This window comes from Sceloporus occidentalis, unplaced genomic scaffold, assembly GCF_023333645.1.
Source record: "Sceloporus occidentalis isolate IW3139 unplaced genomic scaffold, rSceOcc1.0.p SCAF_25, whole genome shotgun sequence".
Taxonomy (NCBI): Eukaryota; Metazoa; Chordata; class Lepidosauria; order Squamata; family Phrynosomatidae; genus Sceloporus; species Sceloporus occidentalis.
Genome location: NW_028317005.1, coordinates 4,347,617 through 4,371,794, shown reverse-complemented (window position 1 = coordinate 4,371,794; position 24,178 = coordinate 4,347,617). Strand labels below are relative to the sequence as shown.

The 24,178-nt window shown below is 40.5% G+C and overlaps 2 protein-coding genes across 2 annotated transcripts in view; both read right to left on the bottom strand.

Annotated features, from left to right (window-relative positions):
* LOC149300279 (putative guanylate cyclase soluble subunit beta-2) overlaps nt 1-8,668 on the bottom strand; it is a 29,151-nt gene extending 20,483 nt beyond the window's left edge. Inside the window, exons 1-4 of the mRNA XM_089485274.1 lie at nt 8,663-8,668; nt 8,118-8,191; nt 4,501-4,595; nt 2,454-2,614 (exon numbers count right to left, since the gene is read on the bottom strand). Of these exons, the coding sequence (XP_089341400.1) occupies nt 2,454-2,614; nt 4,501-4,595; nt 8,118-8,191; nt 8,663-8,668 (336 nt within the window). The remainder of the gene's footprint in view (nt 1-2,453; nt 2,615-4,500; nt 4,596-8,117; nt 8,192-8,662) is intronic.
* Nucleotides 8,669-15,113: 6,445 nt separating this feature from the next.
* Nucleotides 15,114-24,178, bottom strand: part of LOC149300278 (5'-3' exoribonuclease 1-like) — a 29,747-nt gene continuing 20,682 nt past the window's right edge. Inside the window, exons 28-40 of the mRNA XM_089485273.1 lie at nt 23,392-23,448; nt 23,068-23,200; nt 22,775-22,844; nt 22,401-22,626; nt 20,869-20,983; nt 20,590-20,639; nt 19,646-19,774; nt 18,102-18,225; nt 17,693-17,874; nt 17,338-17,451; nt 16,686-16,800; nt 15,887-16,047; nt 15,114-15,401 (exon numbers count right to left, since the gene is read on the bottom strand). Of these exons, the coding sequence (XP_089341399.1) occupies nt 15,114-15,401; nt 15,887-16,047; nt 16,686-16,800; nt 17,338-17,451; nt 17,693-17,874; nt 18,102-18,225; nt 19,646-19,774; nt 20,590-20,639; nt 20,869-20,983; nt 22,401-22,626; nt 22,775-22,844; nt 23,068-23,200; nt 23,392-23,448 (1,764 nt within the window). The remainder of the gene's footprint in view (nt 15,402-15,886; nt 16,048-16,685; nt 16,801-17,337; nt 17,452-17,692; nt 17,875-18,101; nt 18,226-19,645; nt 19,775-20,589; nt 20,640-20,868; nt 20,984-22,400; nt 22,627-22,774; nt 22,845-23,067; nt 23,201-23,391; nt 23,449-24,178) is intronic.

Genomic DNA, 24,178 nt, shown 5'->3' with positions numbered 1-24,178 from the left:
TATCACCTCTGTCCCCAATCAGCCCCTCCCAGTGTCACCTTTGTCTGCATTCAGCACCCCCATGTCATTGCTGTCCACATTCAGCTCCCCAGTGTTACCTGTGTCCCCAATCATACCCTCCCGGTGTTACCTCTGTCCACAATCAGCCCCTCCCAGTGTCATTACTATCCCCATTCAGCTCCCCACTGTCACCTCTGTCCCCATTCAGCCCCCCATGTCATTACTGTCAACATTCAGCTCTCCAGTGTCACCTCTGTCCCCATTCAGCCCCCCATGTCATTGCTGTCCCCATTCAGCTCCCCAGTGTCACCTCTGTCCCCAATCATCCTCCCATGTCATTACTGTCCACATTCAGCTCCCATGTGTCAGCTCTGTCCCCAATCAGCTCTTCCAGGGAATGACCGTATTGGCTCGAATATAGGCCGCACTTTTTTCCCCCACTTAAGTTTTTAAAGTGGGGGTGCGGCCTATATTCGGGGTCTAGCGCCCGGCGCCCGGGACATGCAGTCCCGGGCGCCGGGCAGGCAGCGGGGTTTGGATACAGATCCCCCGCAGCGGTGCAGGGGACCTGCATCCTAATTCCCGATACGCTCAGACAGCCTCCCCTGCCAGCACTTCCCACGGGGGGGGGGGTGCCGGCACGGGAGGTTGTCTAAGTGCATCGTGCGGACCGTCCGCACGATGCGTTTTACCTCTGCCCCCCCCCGACTTACCGGAGCAGACTCCCGGGTGTCTCGCGGGGCCGGCGGGGGACATCTACGCAATACGCGTATACAACTTCCGGTGCCGGCACTGTATACGTGTATTGCGTAGATGTCCCCCGCCGACCCCGCAAGACACCCGGGAGTCTGCTCCGGTAAGTGAGGAGAACAGTGGTAGCATATCTCGGGCAGGGAGGAGGACAGTGGTAGCATATCTCGGGGAGGGAGGACAGTGGCAGCATATCTCGGGGGGGGGGGGGGACAGAGTGGCAGCATGTTTTTTTGGTGCTTTTTTAAAGAAAAAAACGTCTTCTTTAAAAAAGCACCAAACTTTTAGGGTGCGGCCTATATACGGGGGCGGCCTATATCCGAGCCAATACGGTAATATTTGAGAGTGTATGGGCCCACTTGCATGGGCGTAGGAACCCCTAAAAATCTGGGGGGACAGCATTTTCCCCCATCAGATCCCCACTTTCTCACACTATCTACCCCCTCTCACACTTTCTTACTATCTACCCCCTCCCTACCCTCCCTTCTCACTAGCTACCCTCTCCCTATCGCCCCCTTCTCACTAGCTACCCTCTCCCTACCCCCCCTTCTCACTGTCTACCCCAGGGGTGTCCAAGTTTTTTCTGCAATGGGCCACTTCATCAGAATTGTATACGTGCGCGGGCCGCACTCATTTTTCACTGTGAGAAAATATGGCCTTTAATAAAATATGCAGATTAAAATAAAGTAAATGACACAAAATGTTTACTTTTCCTCTCACTGATTTCTGGGCCTAGAAAGTTTTGTGACTACAAATTCAGGACTCTGCTGGGTTCCGGTTCCTCTGTGCAGTACAGAAGACCCTCCCACAGGTAAGTAGCAGGGCTCGAGGTGCGGACCGCGTAAGATCGGCAGCCAGGACCACCTCGAGGTCTCGCGGGCCGCATTTGCGGCGTTTCTATTGGGGGGTTTCCTACAGCCCTGGGGGGGATTTCTTAATTATCGGTCCCCCCCGCATGAGTTACTGGGGGGGATCTGTCCCCCCCGTCCCTCCCGGTTCCTACGCCCATGCCCACTTGATCCTGGTAGGGTACTCATATTAGCCTTAAAAACACTTTCCCTGCTGCTGTGTACTATATGTCCCATAATTCTCAGCCAGTATCATGGGGGACATTTACCTGGCTGAGCATCAGGGGGACATTAGGTTTTGCGGTTTTTTTACTATCCTTTGTTGCTATTAAATTTACTTATGTTAAACCACATTTGAATCATATTTGTATTTTTATAATCAATATGCGTTAGAAAATCAGGAAAAGATGGGCTGATTCGGTGGTACAATGGGCCACTTGACTTGACTTGCCCCCCAGGCCTTAGGCTGCCAGCCCTCCCCTGCCCTTATGTACCCTACACTGGCTCTTTCTTGGAAAATGCTTGCAGGTTACAGGTAGTGCATAAATCACATCCACTATTTATGCTGACAAAAGAATGGAGCAGTATTCCCTTTCCATGATACAACCATAAAGGTATTTGTAGGTTCACACCAATAATTCATAATTGAATCGAGGAAAAATATTGATTTGAGCTTACACAGTTAAAGAGATTGATCCCCTAGCTTATCCAACACATCAGAAATTAATACAAAATGTTACAGTGCTCACACACCTTGAAATAAAATGAGTTTGTGAAGCAAACGTTTGGACCAAAATGGTCTTCGTCAGAGGAAACAGAAAGTAGGCCATTCTGATCAGTAATCTCTTTACTTACCTGGTAGGAGAGAGACAGATAACTGTGCAGAGCATCGAGGTTTGCTATAAATTCATACAGGTTTCCACCTAATGTCCTCAGCATGTGGTCATATCCAGATTTTTTACAAAACTCAAAGAAATACTCGCCAAATTGCTTCAGCACAGCCTCTGGTGAAACACCTTTAGAAAAACATATTTATTTTACAGGTATAGCAGACAGACATACCATATGTCACTTTACCCAGCGTAAACAAGTATTTCTTCCCAGTGTATGTGTGATGTGAATAATACCGTACTGGACGTCATCTCCCAAAGGCTTCGATCACCAGCTACAGGTCTGTTTGGAGTTCTGGGTCAATGGTCCGAGACACCACATGGCCTGTCACGCTGTCAGCCTGAGCTGGGGTCAAGTAGACAGCTCTGGAGAAGCTCAAGGTAAAAAATGTACATACATATATATATATAGATATATATATATATTATATGCACTACCAAAATATTTGGGGCTTCATGGAAAACAAGGACATTTCTATCTGTAACATATTGGCAAAAGGGTTTAATAATGATCAACTAGTCTTTTAAACTTGGATTAGTGAACACAATGTCCCATTGGAACACAGGAGCGTTCTAAAGGGCCTCTGATGGAATATGTCATTTACAACATTAACAGTCTCTACTCTGTAGTTCTGATCCATATCATGCTATTTTAATGGACATATTTTGCTTTTCTTTCAAAAGCCAAATCATTTCAATGTTTGAACGATAGTGTATTTGTATTGAATGTTGGGGCTTTCTCCTGTGATATCCTATAGATGGGAAAATTAAGTGAAACTTATAATGATAAACTTGTTAAAAATATATTTTTTCCCAAGAAGTGAGATTTAAACTATATTTATGGAATTTCTGGCTTTAAAGAATACTTGTAAGATGAAAATAACCCCTATATTGTATTATTAGAAACTGCCTTTATCTCTATGCCGGCAAGAGCAGCCATCTTAACTGACTTCTACAGGATTTGCATGATTTTTCCTCCACATTAAGTAACTCTTTTTGTCTCCGACGAGGAAATGAAGAGAAGGATTGGCATTCAGGCACTTCATGTTATATTATTATTATAAAAGGTTCTTCCCCTTCTGGCTACCGAACGCGCTGAGGTAAAATGACTTGGAACATTGAAATAATAAAACATGTTCTGCTTGTGAAATAAAAGTCATAAGATGGGCAGTTAAGACAAATACACTTCACGATGCTAAAATGTGTGCAGGCAGCTAGGCGGATGATTGAGCTGGGGCTACAAACACATTGCTATGAAGCTAACTACTCAATGAGAGAAATGTCCTCATTGAAACAGGGACAGATTAATGGGTACGCAACTCCCCATTTTAATGCATACCGGAGTATGCCCCATTTTCTTTCCCCTACTTGTATCTAGGTAAGCCAAACCCATCTACTAGATACATGTCAGTATTTTTTAATTCTATATATTTAAGTATGCTTTCTGCTTTCAGTAGAGACAGGCAGAAGGAGGAGATAACTAGACAGAAGGCCCATTTTCCAACTCCCATACAAGCATTGATGTGCATGGAGTTAATTGGACTTCACTATGCTTTTCACTTCGTGGGTGTCTATGGGGTATACAAGTGGTATGGCGGGTGTACTTTCCAGGGGCTTATAGAGTGTATAGAACAATTAAAGTTGCAGTGGAAGTAGTATTAGTTTTAGGCCCTTAAATATTACTTGCGATGTTTCTGGCTGTGTATGTATACTTATACACACGATCCCCATGGGCTTCCCGAAAGCATTGTTACTCTACATGTACACACAGCGATAGTACATCACAGGAAAGGTCTGTCATACAGATTTACTGCACTTTTCAAATTAAGAGGTCAAATTATTTCTCTCCGGTGTTTGGTCCCATTGTTCAAAAAATTTCACACAACAGTGATTTATTGTAAAAAAATACATGGCTATAAATTTCTTTTGTTTGTGTTATTTTCTGTGTCATCAGACCATCAGACCATCAGATTTTCTTTCTAACATCATATCTGAGTAAGAGTCCGACTTACCCAACATCTGGCAGGCCTTGTCAACTAACTGCAATGTTATTTCATCTTTGTAGACTTCATATGTCATAAATGTGTCTTGCACTCCTGTTTTAATTCTGTATGAACAACATGAATCATTAATATGAACAAACATTTCTTTCAACAACATATGAAATGATGATGCCAAAATATGGAAATTTACTATCTTTCCACAACGACATTTTAATGGTTTCAACATTTATACAATCTTGTGCCTTAGAAGATAATGGAAAACAATAGTATCATATATTTAGAATGTATCATTCATCCCCAGTCCCCAGTATACTTACAATATACTGGATGGAAGCAGTGACGCTTAGGATATATTGGTCTATTTACATAAGCTCTGCATTTGTTTCGAAATGTAAGGCTCTTTATATGTGAAATCTGAACAGTATTAAGCTTATTTAGTGAAATTAGTACTATTTCTTCATAAAATGCACCAGAATGGCAATTAAGATGTTTCGATGTTTTCCTAAGGTGTCATATTGACATATGGTTAGCTAATCGTATAATTTAACGGCAGATAAGAACCATTCGCCCATCCAATCTGCACAATTTTCCTAATGTAAAGGCTCAAACCTTAATCAATCCTTAGTCTTGTCTTAGATTCCATATAGCTTTCTGCCTGTCCCCTGTATGTTTAAATCCCCTCACTGTAAAAGGCTCTACCTCTTCTGCTAGGAGGTTTTTCTATCTATCTAACACTCAAGTAAAACTTCCTTACACTACATTTTCCCCTCTGTGTTTCTTTTGCCGCATCTAATAATGCATGTTGCCTTCCTATGCTTAGCTTTATATTTGATGATTACAAGAATTCAGTAGTCACAAAGTATTTATTTATTAAAAGTTCTGTTCTAGGCACCCACCCTCCTCCTAAAAATCACGAAACTGGCAAAATAGGCTAGAAATGGCCATTAAGAAAGAGGACATATGGCATGAGGGCAATTAGCCTAATAAAAGGTATCACCTCCAACTGGGCTAATACTTCTACATGCATTGATCCACCAGAGAAGTATCTTTAGGGTATCATCTGTGATTCTGGTTTGCAACCATTCATTGTTTACCTGTATATGTTTTTCTCCGATACTGAGTTTATTCTTTTACTTTTATTGCTGGTTTCCAGCCGATGTAAAAACACACTATTTCAGACAGGGGAGGCTAGCGCCTTCCTGCCGGGTGTCCCACACTATAATGCATACACACATTCACACTCACTATAATGCATACACACATTCACACATACACACTCAGATTAATACACACTAACACACACTCACTATAACACACAATAACACCTCATTACTCACACTCTTGGAGCTCTTCCTCATGGCTGCTCATACACTGCCACGTAATGTCAGGTTACGGGCCCCCAAGGCACCCCTCACCTCCATGAGTTGGCTAGTCCAAAGCAGACTGACCGTGAAGAATTTTGGACCAGCACTGGGAGGCAATTGGCACTCTGCCCTGTGGACCAGCCTTACCCAGATTTAAGATGTTAAATTTAGGCTAATATGTGTATATTTTATTGTGAAGACAGATTTTGGATAGTGTTTTAAAAGCTTACAAAAATATAAAATCAGTGAATGCAAACAGGTGTTGAAGAAATGATTCCTTATTGCATCTTAATAATAATTACTGATTGTGGCTATCAGCTGGTTGAAACCTTGTAACTTAATTGTTACTTATAACCATAAAAATCTTTGGTCACTGTGAGTCCCATAAAACTTGGGGTCCCTGACACTTGTTTCATCTTATTCTTGGCCTCCGTATTCACTTTCATGACCTGCGTCTTTAATGACTTGGAACGACTTCTGTTTCATTGATTGCCAATGAAATAATATGCTTCAAGAATTAAACGACAGGATTTGGGTCCACAACTCCAGACTAAATAATATTCAGGCTACGTATAGAAATATATGAATTTATTTACCCTGTAGGTGAACAATTTACGTGCTTCGCCACCAAAAATGACCTTAGTCATAGACTAGGTTGCGTCTGGTCTTAAATAGCGTTTATCCAAAGTGCTCCATGATTTAAGTTGTCACATACATAATAAAAAAATTGCAATATGTATAATATATAACTCATGAAATGGCCTCCTATATCAGTTCCATAAGAGAGTTATAATCGATGAATACAGGTCACATAAATAGAATTAGTATCTAATTGGAATAATTATACGGTTCTAGCAGAAAAACCCCCCAAAACAAATAACAATAAAAATGGATAAAAAGTGCAGAGTGGTGGAGCGATGAGATTACATGTGTTGCGAGCCGAGGAGAAATGGTTTTCAGTTTGGAATTTTAATGAAATAACATGGACGGAGTGCGGTGGGTTTGGTAGCTAAAGAACAGCAAGGTAGCAGACATAGGAACTTATCCCTTAAACAGCGAGTCTGTGGTTGAGTTGAGACATTAGGTTGATACCGTATTACATCAATGAGATGCCCTTTCAAGGTTTAACTTATTATTCAATGAGAAAACCTTTGGGCCTGTATCTTCCTTAATATACCAGGAACTCTCCATATGTGATATGGAGTCTCCAGAAATGGCAGCTAGTTGGTAGGCATGGGGTCCTCTTACCCTCTGCTCAGTTCCCCAGGGGTTCTTTCTACTTTCCATCATTTCTGTCCCTTTTCCTGTCAATCTATGAGTACTCATTACACATCCTAAATGGAGACCTCCTAGATAACATACATGTGAATTTCACAAGTATGTTCATCATGTAAACCCTGTGATTTGAAAACTCAAATTCAGTCCTTCTACAAATGCAGTGAATAGACAACATATAATGGGATTTATGTCATCTGAGACATGACTACCCAATGCAAAGAGTGCGAAGCAGCCACATCCACCGGAGTCACATGGTGCTGTCTCTGCTGGGCCTCCTAACTCATTACATCAATGAAAATGTCATAGAATCTGTTAGAAGACGATACGTAGCTGGTACTAACAGCACATTTTACATTCCTTTACTGTATACCCACTGAACTCATACATTGTTTCTGGGAATATGCATGTCACGCGTATATTCAATAAATACATCAGTGATGCCCATGACCATATCATACCTATCAAATCCCACAACAAAGAATAGTAATAGTCACTTTAGCCATTGGCATGTCTACCAAAATCCAATATGTCAGCATTCTGGCCATTTAAACTGGTAAAACAAGCGGATAGATTGTAAATGACAGGCGTGTTTTAAAACAGACTCTTGACAGCTTGAGGCATGGAGTGTTTTAAAATAGGCAACTCTGAACCATCGTTGCTACAGACATGCCTTCTGATATCAAAGGAGCATTTACAGCAACATCTACAATCAGAGGAGACCTGGCAATAATTGCCCCAGGAGGAAAGTCCAGCCTAGTGGCCCAAGTATCCCTAACACATTTCGCAAACATCATTCGCAATGTGCACCATTCAGTCCTCTCTAACAGTTTTACACAAAGGGAATCAGTGTGTGAAGGAGCAAATAAAGGATCCAATTATTGTTTAATCCTGGCTGACGTTCCCTGGTGGCTGTGTAAGGAACTGCATGTAAAAAACATTCAAAACATCAATAATATGTGTAATAAATATAAAATCGCACATAACCTTAGTAATTCCCATGTTTCTTCACCATATTTCTCTATCACCAGAGACTTCAAGCAGGTGTTAATAAACCCATACTGAAAGAAAAGGACAAACCTTTGCTTAGAGATAAAACACTAGCCTTAACTTTGTGGATGCAATACATATATAATTTACAGTGTAACTTTGCTCATCAATTAAACCAGAATACATGCATTATGGGCAGGCACACAAAGGTTAAATGTTATAATTATCTAAATGAAACAGATTTTTATCAATGTATTAATTGGGATTGTAAATCAATAGAAATACCACTTTGTATAAAGCAACTCTATTTAGGCAACTGTCGGCATAAACAAATTAACTGATGTGATTCTTTTACAGAATACAGTTCTTCTTTTATAGTTATGGGGCACCTGCTCTATTTGTCCTTTAACTTATCATTTATATGGGTCAACAACAACAACACACACTACGTCTTTTTTTTTAAGACTTACCATTTTATGGTTATTTTGCTGTGTCCTCTTCTGCACATGAATACAAGATCCAGATTAATGTATTCCCCATACGTCCATCTCCCAATAAAGTAATCTTCAGGTTTGGGTCGTTCTCTTGCATTCTATCATTTTCATTCCACATAGTCGATTAAAGCCATCTCATTGTGACCTAAAAACAATCAAAATTGGTTGATCATACTTGAATTATTGGGATCAGACATGTTGTAGGTCAGGTATCAATGATCTCCCACGTGAACTTCTGCTAGGATCCCACAGCAATCCTGTAGCTATTGATTGGTTCCAAGGTAATCTATCAGTGAAGATTATGAAGATCCATGAGGTTCTGCCGATTTGCGACGGGTGTGCAGGTCTCTGGAAGGCAATCAGTTGTAAGCATCTGTTGGGTGGCTTTCCTTGATTTCAGTGTCTCTGTCCAGAGTTGGTGGTGCTGAAATTCTTCATTTGTCTTTAGACACTGAAGCTGTCTGCACAAGCAGTCTGTGTTCCTGCCAGGAGATGGAATATCTCCTTCACGGTGATGCCTTTCATTCAATTCTAAGCCATTTATGCAGGTCACAGTCTGCTGGAGATCCTTTGACATGTGGATAATGCATTCTTCTCCCCCATCTGCTTTCATTGGTAATAGTAATCACTGGGAACAATAATCATGCAATAGAAAACAGTGACAATTTACAGTGATACATGTCACATTACCTACCTGTCTAAAGAGCTAGCTATTTAAAATCAGGGATTAGGAGGGGGAGGAAAACAGCAGAACTGTGCAATCCTTCCAAACACCTTGTCATGTTGTGGATGGTTTAGGAATGTCCTCTCCCTGCAGCGTCACCCTGATCTCCCAGTCCTTGCTAGACTGTGATGCAGAAGCACTTTCTGCTATAAAGATATATTTCAGATTTGTAATAAAATCCATAAAATCTATAAAGCCATTTCCAGACATCAGACAGGAGAATCAGACACATTAGACTCCCATCTTGTCATTGTGTATAATTGTCTTCAGCAATGTCACTAGAGTCACAGCTGAAGATTGCATTCATTTATTTTTCCTTTATACCCTACAATGTAACTGATTGTGCATCTGAATCCACATCATGGGGGCATACAATGCACACAATAGGAACAATGACTTTTATTGTCTCCGCTATTATAGCCCCTATGATAAAACTTTCAGCACTCTTATCCTATGGGTTTATCAAAACGACAACATCATCATTCTCATCATCATCTCATTCTCCCCAGATGCAGTATTAAAAGATCTGAAATAAACAAGCTTTGTAAAACAAAAAATACTGCATGAAAAAGAACCAAAACAAAGCAAGGAAATATCTAGGAATTTAGTAATTTGTTTTGATCCCCTGGGTTTGGAGTCTATCACTGGAGATAATCTCCTGGATTTGAATAGCAGTACCCATGTACATGACAGTCGACAATTCAGTATTGAATGTTATCTCGTAGATCAATCTGGCAGCTTTATATAGGCACATATTGTATGCCTAGGTTATAACACCATGCATTATTACAAAGGTATTGACTCTTTCAGTGACTGCAGGGAGGAAACTATTGAATGCAATGTCCTTGAGCGGATCCTTCCTGGGGTACAATTGAATACATGTCAGGGGTAACTCCCTTGGATTTAGTAACTGAACCCAAGCACCCTGAACAGCGCCTGATGGTAAATTGCTGAATTCAGATGCGCTTAGTATGATTCCCATTAGCTTTGTGGCAAGATCCTAACCAGAAAACCCAGTGTCTCATGTGTGGTGACTCTGCTCAACTAAGTTCTTCCAAGTTTCACTACCTGATTTTGGTTGTGAAACTTGGCACCATAGTCTGTGCTGGATTAGAATTAAACCCCCGGATTTCACATTACAATAAAAGGACTAGGGGACTCAAATGTACATAATTACTTCATGGCAACCAGGGCAGTGCAAGCCTTAGGCTCGCATATCCCTCAGCTACTGCCCTCATGGGCAGAAATAGCATTTTCCTACCCACCTCCCTGATATGTTATGCAATGCTTTGTGCCACTGTTCTGTGATGAACACAGAGGTCATATCTTTTTTCCAATGTAAGCATAAAAGGCAATATCGTGTGTCCTGAGTAATTCATAAGCATGTAGTAGCAGTCAGACACGTTAGTGAAGACCTTTTGTCAACAGCCTTTGCAGCCTGTCTACATCAGCCCCCTGCAGACATATGTATCAAGATGTGCTTTACATGGGAAGAGCTCCGTCGAGGGGAGATCATATTGCTGCTGAAGCTCTGGGAAGGTTAGGATCTTAGTAAAAAGTCGCACACCTTGGGTCTTTCATCCCTTCATAGCCAGAGCAGCACATGTGTGGAGGTGGGCGCCAGGGAGGTACTTTCAATACAGGTGGCACTATGTCCCTGTCAAGTTGGCCCTTTTATTCCCAAACTATCCTAGGTATTGCGGGATGGGGTGCTGCGCTAAGGGTACAAAGATACATATATTGTGGGAATGCGCTCTTCTTCGGGATTGTGGAAGCAGATTCTGCTTTAAAGGGTCTTCTCTGCCCTGGCACAGGCCTCCCAACCTTATTTTTGCTACAAATGCCACGGGAGGAACTAATTCTCCTGCAAGAAAATTGGCCATGTATATATTACTAGCAACAAAGTCACTGATTGCCAGAAGTCAGAAAACACCTAAGATTCCTAAAATAGGGCAAGTGGTGTAAAGGAACAGGACGAGAACGGGTATGTGGCCCATTCAGCTACTAATTCAGTGGCCAACTTAAGAGTGTGGGGTTTGTGGCACCTATATGTCAGACAGAAGGCATGAGGGAAGCAGAGGGGAGCACGGGGGGAGGAGCTCCTCCCGGGGACCCAAGGCCATCACCCCTCACACTAAATGGGGCAAAGAAGCCAATTCCAAACATCTTGGAGAGCTAACCACAGTTCTGTGGTTTAGGCAGCTTCTCCTCCCGTGTTTTTGTGAATAGTTGAGTCACTTACTTCCACGTCAGAGGTATGGATTTTTGGCTGCAAGTCCTCTTCTGAGCAGACTTCTCTGGACAATAGATGGGTGTACCAAGGTCTCACTGTGTTCTACCGATGCACAGCTGATGGCACTGCCAGTTGTGACGGGAAGTAAGCATGAGGTGTCTTTCATCTGTTGCACTAAGTTTACTTGACTGACCACTTCCTATTTCTTTGTGCTTCTTTCAAAACAGCGTGGACAGAAAAAATGGAAACCTTGTCTGCCTTGAAAGTTCTGCCCGGGTGAGACCTTGCTAGCACAGTATAACTACGTTGTGTCTTATTGTTGTTGCTTCTTCTGCAGCCTCACTACAGAGTTTGTCTGTTCCTGTCTGTTTTATTCCTCCTATACCGCCGTTTCTGTTTCAGTTATTTGTGTTTCAAACAACATATTGATGATTATTAGCACCTGTTTGGAATAATTATTTAGTCATACACCTCACTATATGCCCACAAAATCCCTGACTGACCCAGTGCAGGTGTACCTAGAAGAATTGATGCTGTTTTGATGGCAAAGGTGGTCACACCAAATATTGATTTGATTTAGATTTCTGAAAGCATTCTTACTTTACAGCACTTTTCTTCTGACCTGCCTAAAACATTTGCACAGTACTGTATAAGAATATTTTATACAGCTTGGATTATTAAAAAATAAAAAATCTTGTATCTACCGAACAGCCAATGTTGAAAATAGAGAATGAACTCTTAGTTCTAGATAGGATGTGGCAGATCTCGGAAGGTTGACCCATAGATTTGCAGAGGAGATGACCAACTCAAATCATTGACTCCACATTCCATTTTGAAGAGGCATGCTCTAATCAGCTTCTTCAGCAAACGAGAGTTGATCTGATTATTTATAACGCATAGTAGCATCTAGAAGAAACCGTTTTTCTGCAGTAGCCAATTTTTCTTAATGTGCATGTCAATTCTCCTCAACCTCAAAAAAATGCCATTGAAAAAAAATGTGACCAGATCATTCTAATTACCTAATCATGTTATGTTTTTGCGAGAGAATTGCTTTAATTACCCCAGCACTATTTAATTTTTTCCAAATTCAAACGTTTTCACATTCTGAGCACAGCAACAGAGTTTATTCGCTCATGTGTGCACTTGGCCTTCTTTCATTATCGCTGTATATCTAGGCAATGATGCCACTTAATTCGACTTTGCCTTTCATTAAATATTGTCCTTCAGATCTGGAAACCCATCCCGTGCATGAATTATATTTATCATTTCGTTCTCCGAATGCTGTAGCAATGAGACGCTCAGAGGCGATATGTATACAAATCATGGATAATTATTAAAAACAGGTAAATGGCATAGCTGCAGAGCATATTTTAATATCCTAGTACATTGCAAAACATACAAATGTAGTTGATCAGGGGTATGTGTCATATAGAAACACAATATTTGATGGCAGATAAGAACCATTAATCAGTCCTTGGTCTCTTGTTTTCAGATTCAGCATAGGTTTACGTCTATCCCATGCACGTTTCAACGCAAGGTTTTGTTTATGCAGTGCGTTATCTTCCTCTGCAAAGGATACACCACAAAAAAGGAAAAAGAAAGGAGAATAGATAGGGGCATGCTAACTAAATCCAGTTCTATACATTGACATCTCTTGACACGTAATAAAGACAATATTACACTTCAAGTTAGATTTTACCATATTTACAGTAAAAACCTTGCAAAGCTTGGCTAATGTACAAAAAACAGGGATTGGTGTACATAGCACTATGCACAGGGATTTCTAAATACACACAAAGCCCATTGGAGTGCATTTAGGAGAAATCCGTTTTGACGCAGATCCTATACTCAGGAATATTAATAACCCCCCTCCACATCTCAAGCAAGCAGATTTTCAGGCTTTTGATCCTCCTCATTAGTATTTGCAAATCAATCCTATTCTTACCCGAATACACATGTAAGTAAAAGTTATTTGCCAGAAGTGAAACCTCCACCACTCCAGGGACCAATGATGTTTATAGTAAAATAAGACATCTCTATTGGATAATGTATGTATATCAGACCTGTACTGGCAAGAGACGTTCTAATCCTACGGCAGTAACCACCGAATGTTTAGAATAGAAAATGAAAGGTATGTTTTAAAAACATATAAAAGACATAAGTAGCAAATGTGTATAAATGAGATAAATGATCATAAGACAGAAGAAAGAGTTATTTAAGTATTAGAACATAAAGGAGGCAGGGCTCGGTACCATTGCATATACATTGACTTTAATTGTACAATTCGGCAGTAGACATTCTGTTTTGAAATGTTCAAAATGTTTTTTGGATGATTTTGGCGGCAGTTACATGCCATGCCTGAACCGCACTCTATATTTATTTAAAACATAATAATCGCCAGCACTTGCTACTTTGAAACATCTTAAAAAAAAAAAAAAAAGTAGAAACCATAGAAACCAATGGGCACATAAAAGTCTTCCCTTCTATTATAAAATACTGTTCTGTATAAGATCCGATGAAAAATTCCAGTACTTAAAAAAAGATCCCATTTGGGGGGGAAAGTAATTCATAAAAGCATTTTGCAAACATAAATATTGGCAAAGTTGGTGGAATATGTGAGGAATATGCATGGATTCTAAACACAACGTAAGCCGGGCCAATTATGTACATTTTCTCAGGCAGAAGCACCAGGCAATGAAAAGCTGGACAACGTACGTTCTTCCAAATTCTGCTGAAAAACAACTCCCATAAGTGTAAGCCGATAACCCTTTAAACATGGGGATCATGGGAACTGTAGATCAACAACAGCTGAAGGGCTGTTTATTTGCCCTGTCTTGGTGTAGAATGCAATGGTCCATCATAAAGGGAGATAAACCATACACAAAATAAAAATAAAACATAGGAATCTCGTTTACAATATTCCTCTACAGAATGGGTAGCCAACAGATAGCTTCTCCGGTTATTATGAGACTACAATTCCCATTGTGCAGCTCACACCTCCCAGCGGAGGATGCTTCTCGAGCATCATGGAAATTGTATCCCCACAGTAGCCAGAGAGCAGTCCACAACATATACATCAGGTACGTTCCATGCTTAAAAACATGTCAATTTTAAAAAAAAGGTAAATGAATGATTAACTTGATATTAATAGACGATACTTGAAGTTGTTCTTGGGAAACTACTCCATGTCCTCAGCGTCACGCATAATTCTCTTTTAAAGAAACAGACTGAGTGTACATTATACAAAGCTGAAGACTTGGCTTGTTTGAATATTAACACCGCAAACTGTACTGTTTTGGTATATATATATATATCATTTTCCTCCAGATGCATTCTAAAGTGACTCTAGTGCTCAAAGAGTTAATAAAATCCAATTGTGAAATGACTGTTCAAATGGGGCACAGGGGTCATTATTAACCTGTAGATCAAGAGCCACCGGACAAAATGACTTCAACATACTAGACAGAACCTCCTATCGTAGACAGCAATATTAAGGCAAGATTACACAGTTGGTGAGAACCGGGCACTAAAGACGGCCCTATTTATTGTCCCTTTGGAGCATTAAAATTGACGGCCAGTTTTCTTGGTTTTCGGCGGTTGCCTGAGCCTGGGGCGGATTTGCTGTGAGGAGACGCCGATGAAGCTCCTTTGTCCGTAGCCGGGTTGTGAGTATTCTGGGGAGATGCCAGAGAGGACGAAGACATTTCCAAGACTGGCTGGCTGCCGACGTCGGGCACCGATTGTTGATCGTTGCTTAAAGGACCCTGGGCAGCATTTGAGGGCTCCCTGAAGTCAGAATGTTTACTGACTGCTACCCTTTGTTTGGTTACCTTTAAAGGGTAAAATGCATAAGAGATTAAGTTGCAAAAAACCAAAAAGATTTCTTAGCAGAATTACAAAGGACACGGAGTCTAAAGAACATCACTTATCAACTTCAGAACTTCAGTCACCCGATAGACAACCCCACACCTATACCATTCATTCCAACACCCCACCAACACAAGCAAATCTGTTTAAGATTCCTTTACTGTTTTAGGTTTACAACAGTATATCGTGTGTGAACCTGTAATGTACACTGTTACTAATTTAATGCATATTAAACATGGCCTATCACCCAATCAGGCTGCTGATCGGGGCACCCTAATTCCTGTAGGGTTACGGGAAGGTAAGGCAGCTAGGATTATTATAGCTTCATATAAATAAATACTTTATTCCAGATCTTACCAAGTTCGCAGTGTGCCACTAAAACCGATGTCAAAAGCATTTGGCATAATAGTCCCAGTTACAATACTTTATTGATGTGAAATGCTCTTACCTGAAGTGGTATAAACTGGTTATGGCTGCCTGTCGGCAAATGCCCCACTATAGGTGCGTTACTAGGATAGGAGCCCGGGTAGAAAGACTTGTTTTGAACTGGCATTGTGGGTCTCCATGATGCTGCGCCATAGCCATGGGGTGCAGAGGAGATTAAATTTGCTGCACAAACAAAAACAAAACAAATGATGTAAATATATAACACCGGTGACTTAACTCAAATATTTACAACCGCAGGTTTTCAAATCCTAAAGACTCGCTAATACATATACCTGCCAAGGGGGAAAAATAAATCTAGGGGAGGTGGGTGCAAAACTAGGGTCTTCTTTAGAACCCCTGGAGGCTTTCCACCACCAGGATGAAGCCCGGGTTTACAAAAGAGCTCTACTTGCACTCAGGGTTAACCTGTAAAGCACACAGCCCACAGCCCACAGCCCACGCATATAACCAAAGCTCTATAAGCCTGAGGTTAAGGTGAAACATTGTTTTAGAGAACTTCTGGAAAGAATAACGCCAGAAACACGGAGTTTCTTTTGGAGAGTAAACTAAACCCACGTATGTCAAGGGTACCAAGTGGTTTAAAACAATTCTTAAATCGCGGCTGACAGCAACGCTGGCCAAATGCAACGTGCTGCTGATATTACCCATGCGATGCACAATGGCTTCGAAAATAGTCTATTTTCCAAAGCATCTCATATAGCAGAAAAGGCAATAGTCTATTCTAAAACATATACATATCCATATACACACACACACATACACCCATACATATACACATCTACTTCTAAACCATAACTTACCTGTAGGCTGAGGGAAAACTGGAGGAATCGGTCCTGTTGGTAGAGCGCCCCCTAAAGCTTGGAAGCCGGGAAACAGCGGTGCTGGTGGTGCATACGGGAAGTTTATTCCAGTGCTCTGTACAAACCAAAAAACAAGACTTTACTGTGCGAAACACCAAACCGCAGATTCCATCGGGCCCATCTATTCTGCCCATATTCCCCGATGTAAAGACTCAGACCTTAATTAGTCCTTGGTCTCATCTTAGATTCAGGACAGCCAAATGCATAAGCAATGCGTGCTTACATTTCTACCACTTCTGCAGGTAGACTGCTCCACTTATCCACCACACTCTTAATATAGTTAATTTGCGTCATAAAGGGTAAATCCTATCAGCTTCAATCATATTCTGTGCATATACACAATTGTCAGAGCATTATTGGAATAGAGCCTGACAACGTTTGTTTTGATCTGAATATCTCTAGTTTCAGAATCGTGCATTACTGGATTTCACACGGTGCTTAAAGTGTCACATGTGTGATCAGTACCAGATAGTCACTAAAATTGTCAAGCGCTTTTGGCAGGTCAAATTGGGTCAATCATTTGGATTCTTCTTACTGCAGAGTATAAAAAACGGTGAATGAAACACATACAAGAAATCACTTCTTCACTTACCAGTCTCTGCAAAGCAAACAAAGCCGCTTTCTCCTTGGCTTCATTCTCCGTATGGCATTGAGGGCCGTGTGTGGCAAAACCATTTGACAATTTCACTTGACAAACCGCCAAACCCTGGGGGGGAAAAAACAGAACACACCATCCACATTATAAATTGGGAATAAAAGCCAATACAATGAATGAAACGTGAAGGCAAGAAGAGGGCACTGAGAGGTTTGCTTATACAGAAGCAAAATTGTTGAAGGTGTTTTTCCACCTACACTTTTAAACCTAAATTAAGCCTTTGAAGCATTTCACTTAACACTACACACTGGAAGTAGTTGGAAGTGTATCGGTCCTATGTATTACACTTCACCTGTGGGGTTCGTAGAAACGAGAACTCTGGTGGAGGAATTCCAACTGCACCGCAGATACGAGTAAGCTCCGACACCGGCGTAGACAGAGGAGGTAGCGAAGGAAGAAGGGGCTGGCGTAACAGCTCTGGGTTAGGCGCGCTGAAACACGGCCCGGGTCCAACAGGCCTGGTCATGCGCACAGCTGTGAAGTAAGAGAATCATCATATTGATGCACATTTCTGCTCAAGCATAACACGAATGTGCCAGATTTTACATTCTCTATAGACACATAGATAGGAATCTATATACTTCTACCATAAAATATCCCCTAAAATGTACTCCTTTACTTTAGCATGAAGCCAGTGGAGGATCACGTGAAATCACACATGTAGGAGATGGTCATGTCTGACACATGCCACTAGTATGTACCTATCTGCTTGGCTTGCTTGCGCTGCACAGATGCTGAGGGGGGATTGCTCTTCGCCTCTTTGTGCTGCTCTGAAGAATCGGAACTATCGATTTTCAAAATCTCTTTCAACATTTGTGTTCCTTTCTAAACCATGATGTAAATAAAAAAAAAAACAAAAAAAATACATGAGTGCGGGGGTGATGGATAATTATATATATTTTTTAACACACAGATATCCCAAGGGCTAAGAAAGTTATTTAAGAACGGACCCGTTAGCCCACACTGAGAACTATTACACCTTCCCTTTGGTATTCTCTTCCGGCGATGGCACAAAATATCTGACCTGGGAAGGATTCGAGACAAACACACTTGCCTTTTTTTGCCACATTCCTTGGCAGAAGAATGGATAGGGGGTAAAATAACCCTTGGGAATAAAACTTTTTGTGTCTACTTTTTGCGAGGTGACTTTGGAATCTGAATACTTAAGACATTAAAAAGGACAGGGCATACGTGCTTAAAAATGCTTCAGCCCTTTAACACTAAATATGCTTCTTTGAGCATTAAATACATCGCTGTATTGTACATAGTAATGTTGTGTAGATTTGAAGAAAATGGGAGAGGGTGAACATGATTTTGTTGCAATAAACCTGGACGCTGCCGTTGTTGTCATTTGTGATATTTTGGATGGCTTTTGCTGCTCAAACATCACACTGAGCCGATTCTTTATGGCACAACCAAATCTCGTTTATCTGATAAAGTCCTTCCCTTCATGTATCTTCATTGGTTCGGGTGTCCGTCTGTGTGACCGAGCAATTCTATTGTTTACCACAGGCAGTATAAGCAGTCTATGGAAACTTTTGTATCACGGCTTACCTTTAAACCGTTCAAAGTACCCTTTTGTTATGAAGTGCTGGAAATGATGCAGACTCTTACCAGTAATCAACTTTAATAAGTATGCATCAGTTTTGGTAATGCAATTCCATATGCAGGCAGCAGAAGTGTTAGAGCTGGGATAAGCTTGTGAAATTCATTATTAACGAAGCGCGTTTTACCCCACATCATATTATTAACTCTATTGATAAGCTGCTACAGAAGGTAGTTTGACTGACTGAAGAGTATGGACAACCTGCACAACGTTATCTCAAGGGAATACAGAGCTTTATAATCCATGCAATTGTTTACATGTACTTACCGTGAAACACACTTATAGCATATCTAGATCTATATGCCTTAAAAACCCAGTCAGACATAACAAGTAGGACGAGGTATAAATCATGAAATCATACAGAATGCTGCATCCGTGTTGTCATACTAATTAGCAGTAAATTAATATTTCAATTGGATATATATATAGATATATATATATATATATATATATATATATATATATGCGAGCAGGGCTCTCTCCACCAAATGTATCGGTTTGTCTTAGTCTGTCAATTCTTGTCTTGTCATATCCCTTGAATTTATGTATTGTATTAAGCGCTGCGTAAACTGTTGGCGCTATATAAATAAAGGATAATAATAATAATAATAATAATAATATATATATATATACACAAACCAAAGCAAAAGACTGTGGGGACAAGTGCTCCTCCGTAGCCTCCTTTGTCTCCGCGGGGCATGTAGATGGCCTCTGTTCCTCTCCGCCAATCTTCAGGGATGCGATGAGGTTTTCAAATTCATTCTTTTGCTAATAAAAGATAAAATCAGAAGATCTCTTTGAAATACACGCTCTCCGTAAACTAAAATCTCCTTACATTACATCTACACCTCTCGCACAATAGCTTTAGACTATGACCTCATCCTCCTTTGAAATAACAAGAAATTATAAATCAAAAAGGAGAATACAACCTGGTTTAAATATCCCCCCCCCCACAAAAAACAAACAAACGTTATTTAAATAAAGAAACACAAGAACAAACGATAAAACGCATTTCTGAACTTAATGTAGCAAACAGCAGTGCTCATTACCTTCTCTTCCACATGGCTAGGATTATCTCTTTCCGCCCGATTCTCAGCGGGTAGCTCATTTCTCTTTAAAAGCTTCACCTGTTTAATAGGCTCAGAGGGATTCTGTAAGACGGAAGCACCACTCGCAAATGCACTCTTTCCAAAACATTAACTACTAGGAGCATGGCTGTATTTCTTACTTCACACATTTGTGTAATTTCAGGAGTTGCAAACTAGTAATTAAGGTGTTAAAGGCCCTTGGAAACACAGTAACAGACTTCCCCGCATTAATATAACAACTACAAACATGGCTGCTGTGCACATACCCACGATAGAACAGTATTTTGGGACCGAATAGGCGAGGGAGAATGTGTGAGCAGCGCATAAGCAGCCATATTAGAACGCAGTCATTACCAGCAATAGGTGGAAAGCTATTATACGACTACAATGGATTTTACTTATTGATCATTTTGAGTACCAGCGGATATTCTATCTGACATACAAGTCCAACCTTGGATTTGGAAGAGAACCTCGTCTGTGATAAGAAGCACATACCTGTTTCTTTAGCGTCTCTTGCTGTTGGCTCTCTGTTTTTGTCCCGAAGGCTGTAACACATTAGATTAATCAGATATTGTGATTTCCACTATCGCTTTTCAAGTCACATACGCACAGTGCATGCGAAACATATGTTTGTATCATGGTTTGTAACTATTATACATGACTCTCACCAGAAGAAGCAGAGGCCATACTACGCTTCTCACCGTCGGCATATGCCACCATTAACACGTGATCAGCATACTCTAAATAGGACGCCGTGGGGGTCTTTCCGCTTACCTTTTCTTCCAGACTCCTGCTTCCTTTGCTGGCACTTGGAAGTGTTCTCTGCATAGCCCGACTTGTGATATTGATTTGCTTGTCCAAATTTGTTTTCCTGAGGTAGATTTTCACCCTAAAAAAAAAAAAGAAATAAAAAAAAATAAAAATGCTTTTTTCTTTCCCAGTCACAGCTGCCATCCTGTCGCAGTAGGTCTATTGTGTGTTCACGGCATAGTTAATACTCTAGATCGTTGATATTGTTAATTATCCTCCCTCTTGTATTATATCATCACCAGGGAATCATGCGCCATACTACAAACAAATATATAGCCTTCTAGTGTTCCCTAAGACCAGGTGGGCAACATACAGACCTTGTTATGTGGGGACTTCCCAGTTGCTTGTAGCGATTGCCACACATTGCAGAACTCATCATCTTGTTTATTCTAGAGAGAAATGATGTAGATGCATTACGATAAGATCAGACGTGCGCGTGAAGGAGGACCAGACGCAGTCTAAAATACTAACGGCATATAAGCAAATAAAAAGAATGCGCATGACATTTAAAATACGGTAAACAGGATCTTTTAATCTTATCAACTTCAGTTAAATTAAACGCACAACGATTCTTCCCCCCCCCCACGAAAACAAAAAGCAAATTGATAAGTGAACATGAATGAGGCATGAACGAAATCACAATATATCCGGATGAATGTAAGCTCCAAAGATCAGACATGATGATATCAGTGTTCTTTATCAAATACGGGGCATTTCTTAACAGCAAATTCTAAAAGTGTCCTTATGACCATTTCAACCAGCGTAACAGCCCAAATTACCATTAAAAGCCATGGCTTGCCATGATGACATGTTTAATACTTTGGGGGTTCTTTAGAAAGAATGATTTCAGTTACATATAAATCTCTGGATTTTATACTTCAATTTTTCTGAGAGAAATGAACAGATTCACTGGATACACAAAGGGGAATTGCAAATGACTTGCCTTTTGTTTCTGATTTCCAGGAGAAGCAAAGCCTTTATGCGGCGAGCTGGCATTTCCCTGAAAGTGTTGTTTTCCGTTTTGCTGCTAGATAATGGAGACAGATCAGTGAACTGGCAAATTCTGTTCAATAGGACTTTCAGTCTGGACTTGGATGTGTAAGAAGAAAAATATAGCTACATCCCAAGCCTACTTAGATGTCTTTACATTGTCTCTCTGTATTACTTCATCTGGAAGTCTATTCTGGGTATCTACTACCTCTCCACTTACCGAGTTATAACCAATTTATTTTTTAAGGTAAGCTAGTCAATAGAGGTGCTCAGAAGATATAATTAGCAAATTAATCTATACCCTATATGCCTTTTGGATTCATAAGGACAGACACCTCCCCGCCATCGATGTACATCCTAACATGCTGCATTGTATAGCTACCAATGTTGAAATAAATAATGCTACCCGTTAACGAACAAAAGAAAATCTACAGACTACTTGTCTACACAAGCGGCTATTCAGTACCCTGCGAAGTCAGACAACCTAATAAAAAACACAAACTTACCCTTGTGGGAATAAACAGGGAGCGTGGAGAGTGGTTGAGGGCTCCCAGGTGGCCTTTTTGAGACACTCCTACGGTTATTTCGGGGGAGTAATGGGCATGGTGATTAATCGCTGGCTGCGGCTTAACTATCGCCGTCAGCTTCTGCCCCCCACTTTCTATACGGTAACCGTGAGTGATGTTGATTAAGGCACTTGTTGGCAAGCGATAACCCCTAGTTGGGGAACACCTACATTTAAAAGTACAAGAAACGATGAGAAAAGCAAAAAGATATATATATATATATATATATATATATATATATATATATATATATATAAACATATAAAATATTCTTCCGAAGAATTTGCACAACTTTTATTTTGAGCACAAGCTACCTTATTGTTAGTCCGCCAAGGAATTCCTCGTCAAATAGCACCTCCAGCAACACATCAGCATCCCGCTCGGCTACAGATATAAAAACAATGACCATTAGATAAACGGATATTAGCCTCTCCATGTACAACGTCTACTGGTAAATCTTTTCATTTCATGCGTTTATTTTTTCCATATTTTGTAATTATTTTAGGCGGGATTCCCAGATTCTGAAAAAAGTGAATATATAAGTGGGAAAACGAGAAATGTAAATCGTGTGAAAATATTTCTTGAAAAAGGCAAAACAAATAATAACCTCCTTTTATTCCTATAACAGTGCCTCGGAGACCCAGGGGAACAGAGAAGCTCTCACGCACGTTGACCACGCGATCAAAGAGCCGGAACTCCGCATCGCGGTCGGGGGCCACGCCTTGCTGCTGCTCCAGGGGCTGCCGTGTGGAAACACAAAACAAAATGGCGGATTTAAACACATTACATATAACCACTTGTGAGAGACACAACCTGTTTGTTTAGTTTGCCGAGGTGAAAATATTTTTGTGCAATGTGAAAAAGTGGAATTGTGGGATGACCAAGTGGTGCAACATTACAACAAAAGGGGTAAACATTAAAAACGACTTACCCTGAACAGCAAGTGAGGTTTCACAGTGACTCGCACTTTCTTACTGCTCTTCTTGGACTATAGAGCCGAAAACACAATGAAAATACACCAATTACATACAGCCAGCGTACAACGTACGTTATACAAGCAAAATCATCGAAAGATATCAATACTGGATTTGTTTCATAAATGATTCTGTAAATGCATTTACAATGAATGAATTACATCACATCCAAGTCCCACTTCAAGACACAGAACATTCCATACACATTAACTTGTTTCACTAAAATACAATAGAAATATATTCATAAAGCATTAAAGATTGATGAGGAAATTCCCAGCAGCAGCTATAAAACTAGATCTTTAACTTGAACCTCCAATTCAAGGTCTACTCTTATCTAGGAGACACATCCGATACCTCATTTAAACCGTTTATTGGGGAAGATATTATGTTTCCAATTAAAGATTTACAATCCAGCCAATTGCCCAGATATGTTACACAGTGTTACGGCTTAACTACAAGTGATTCAGTATGAAAATAAAATTAGATGAATCATATGGTGAGGGTCTTGAAGCTGGCAGATGACCCTATGTGCTTAGGCCTTTATATTGTAGTAGAATCTCAGTTATTCAGAGTGAGCAGGTTACTAGATATTATAATGCATACATTTCAAATAGAACAATGTAATAGAATAGTGCTCATATTATACACTCTCCATTCTTAACACAGTTGACACAAGATAATGACCCATTAAAAAAAAACAAAAAACACACACACACACTTTTTTTTATTCTATTCTAATTAAGA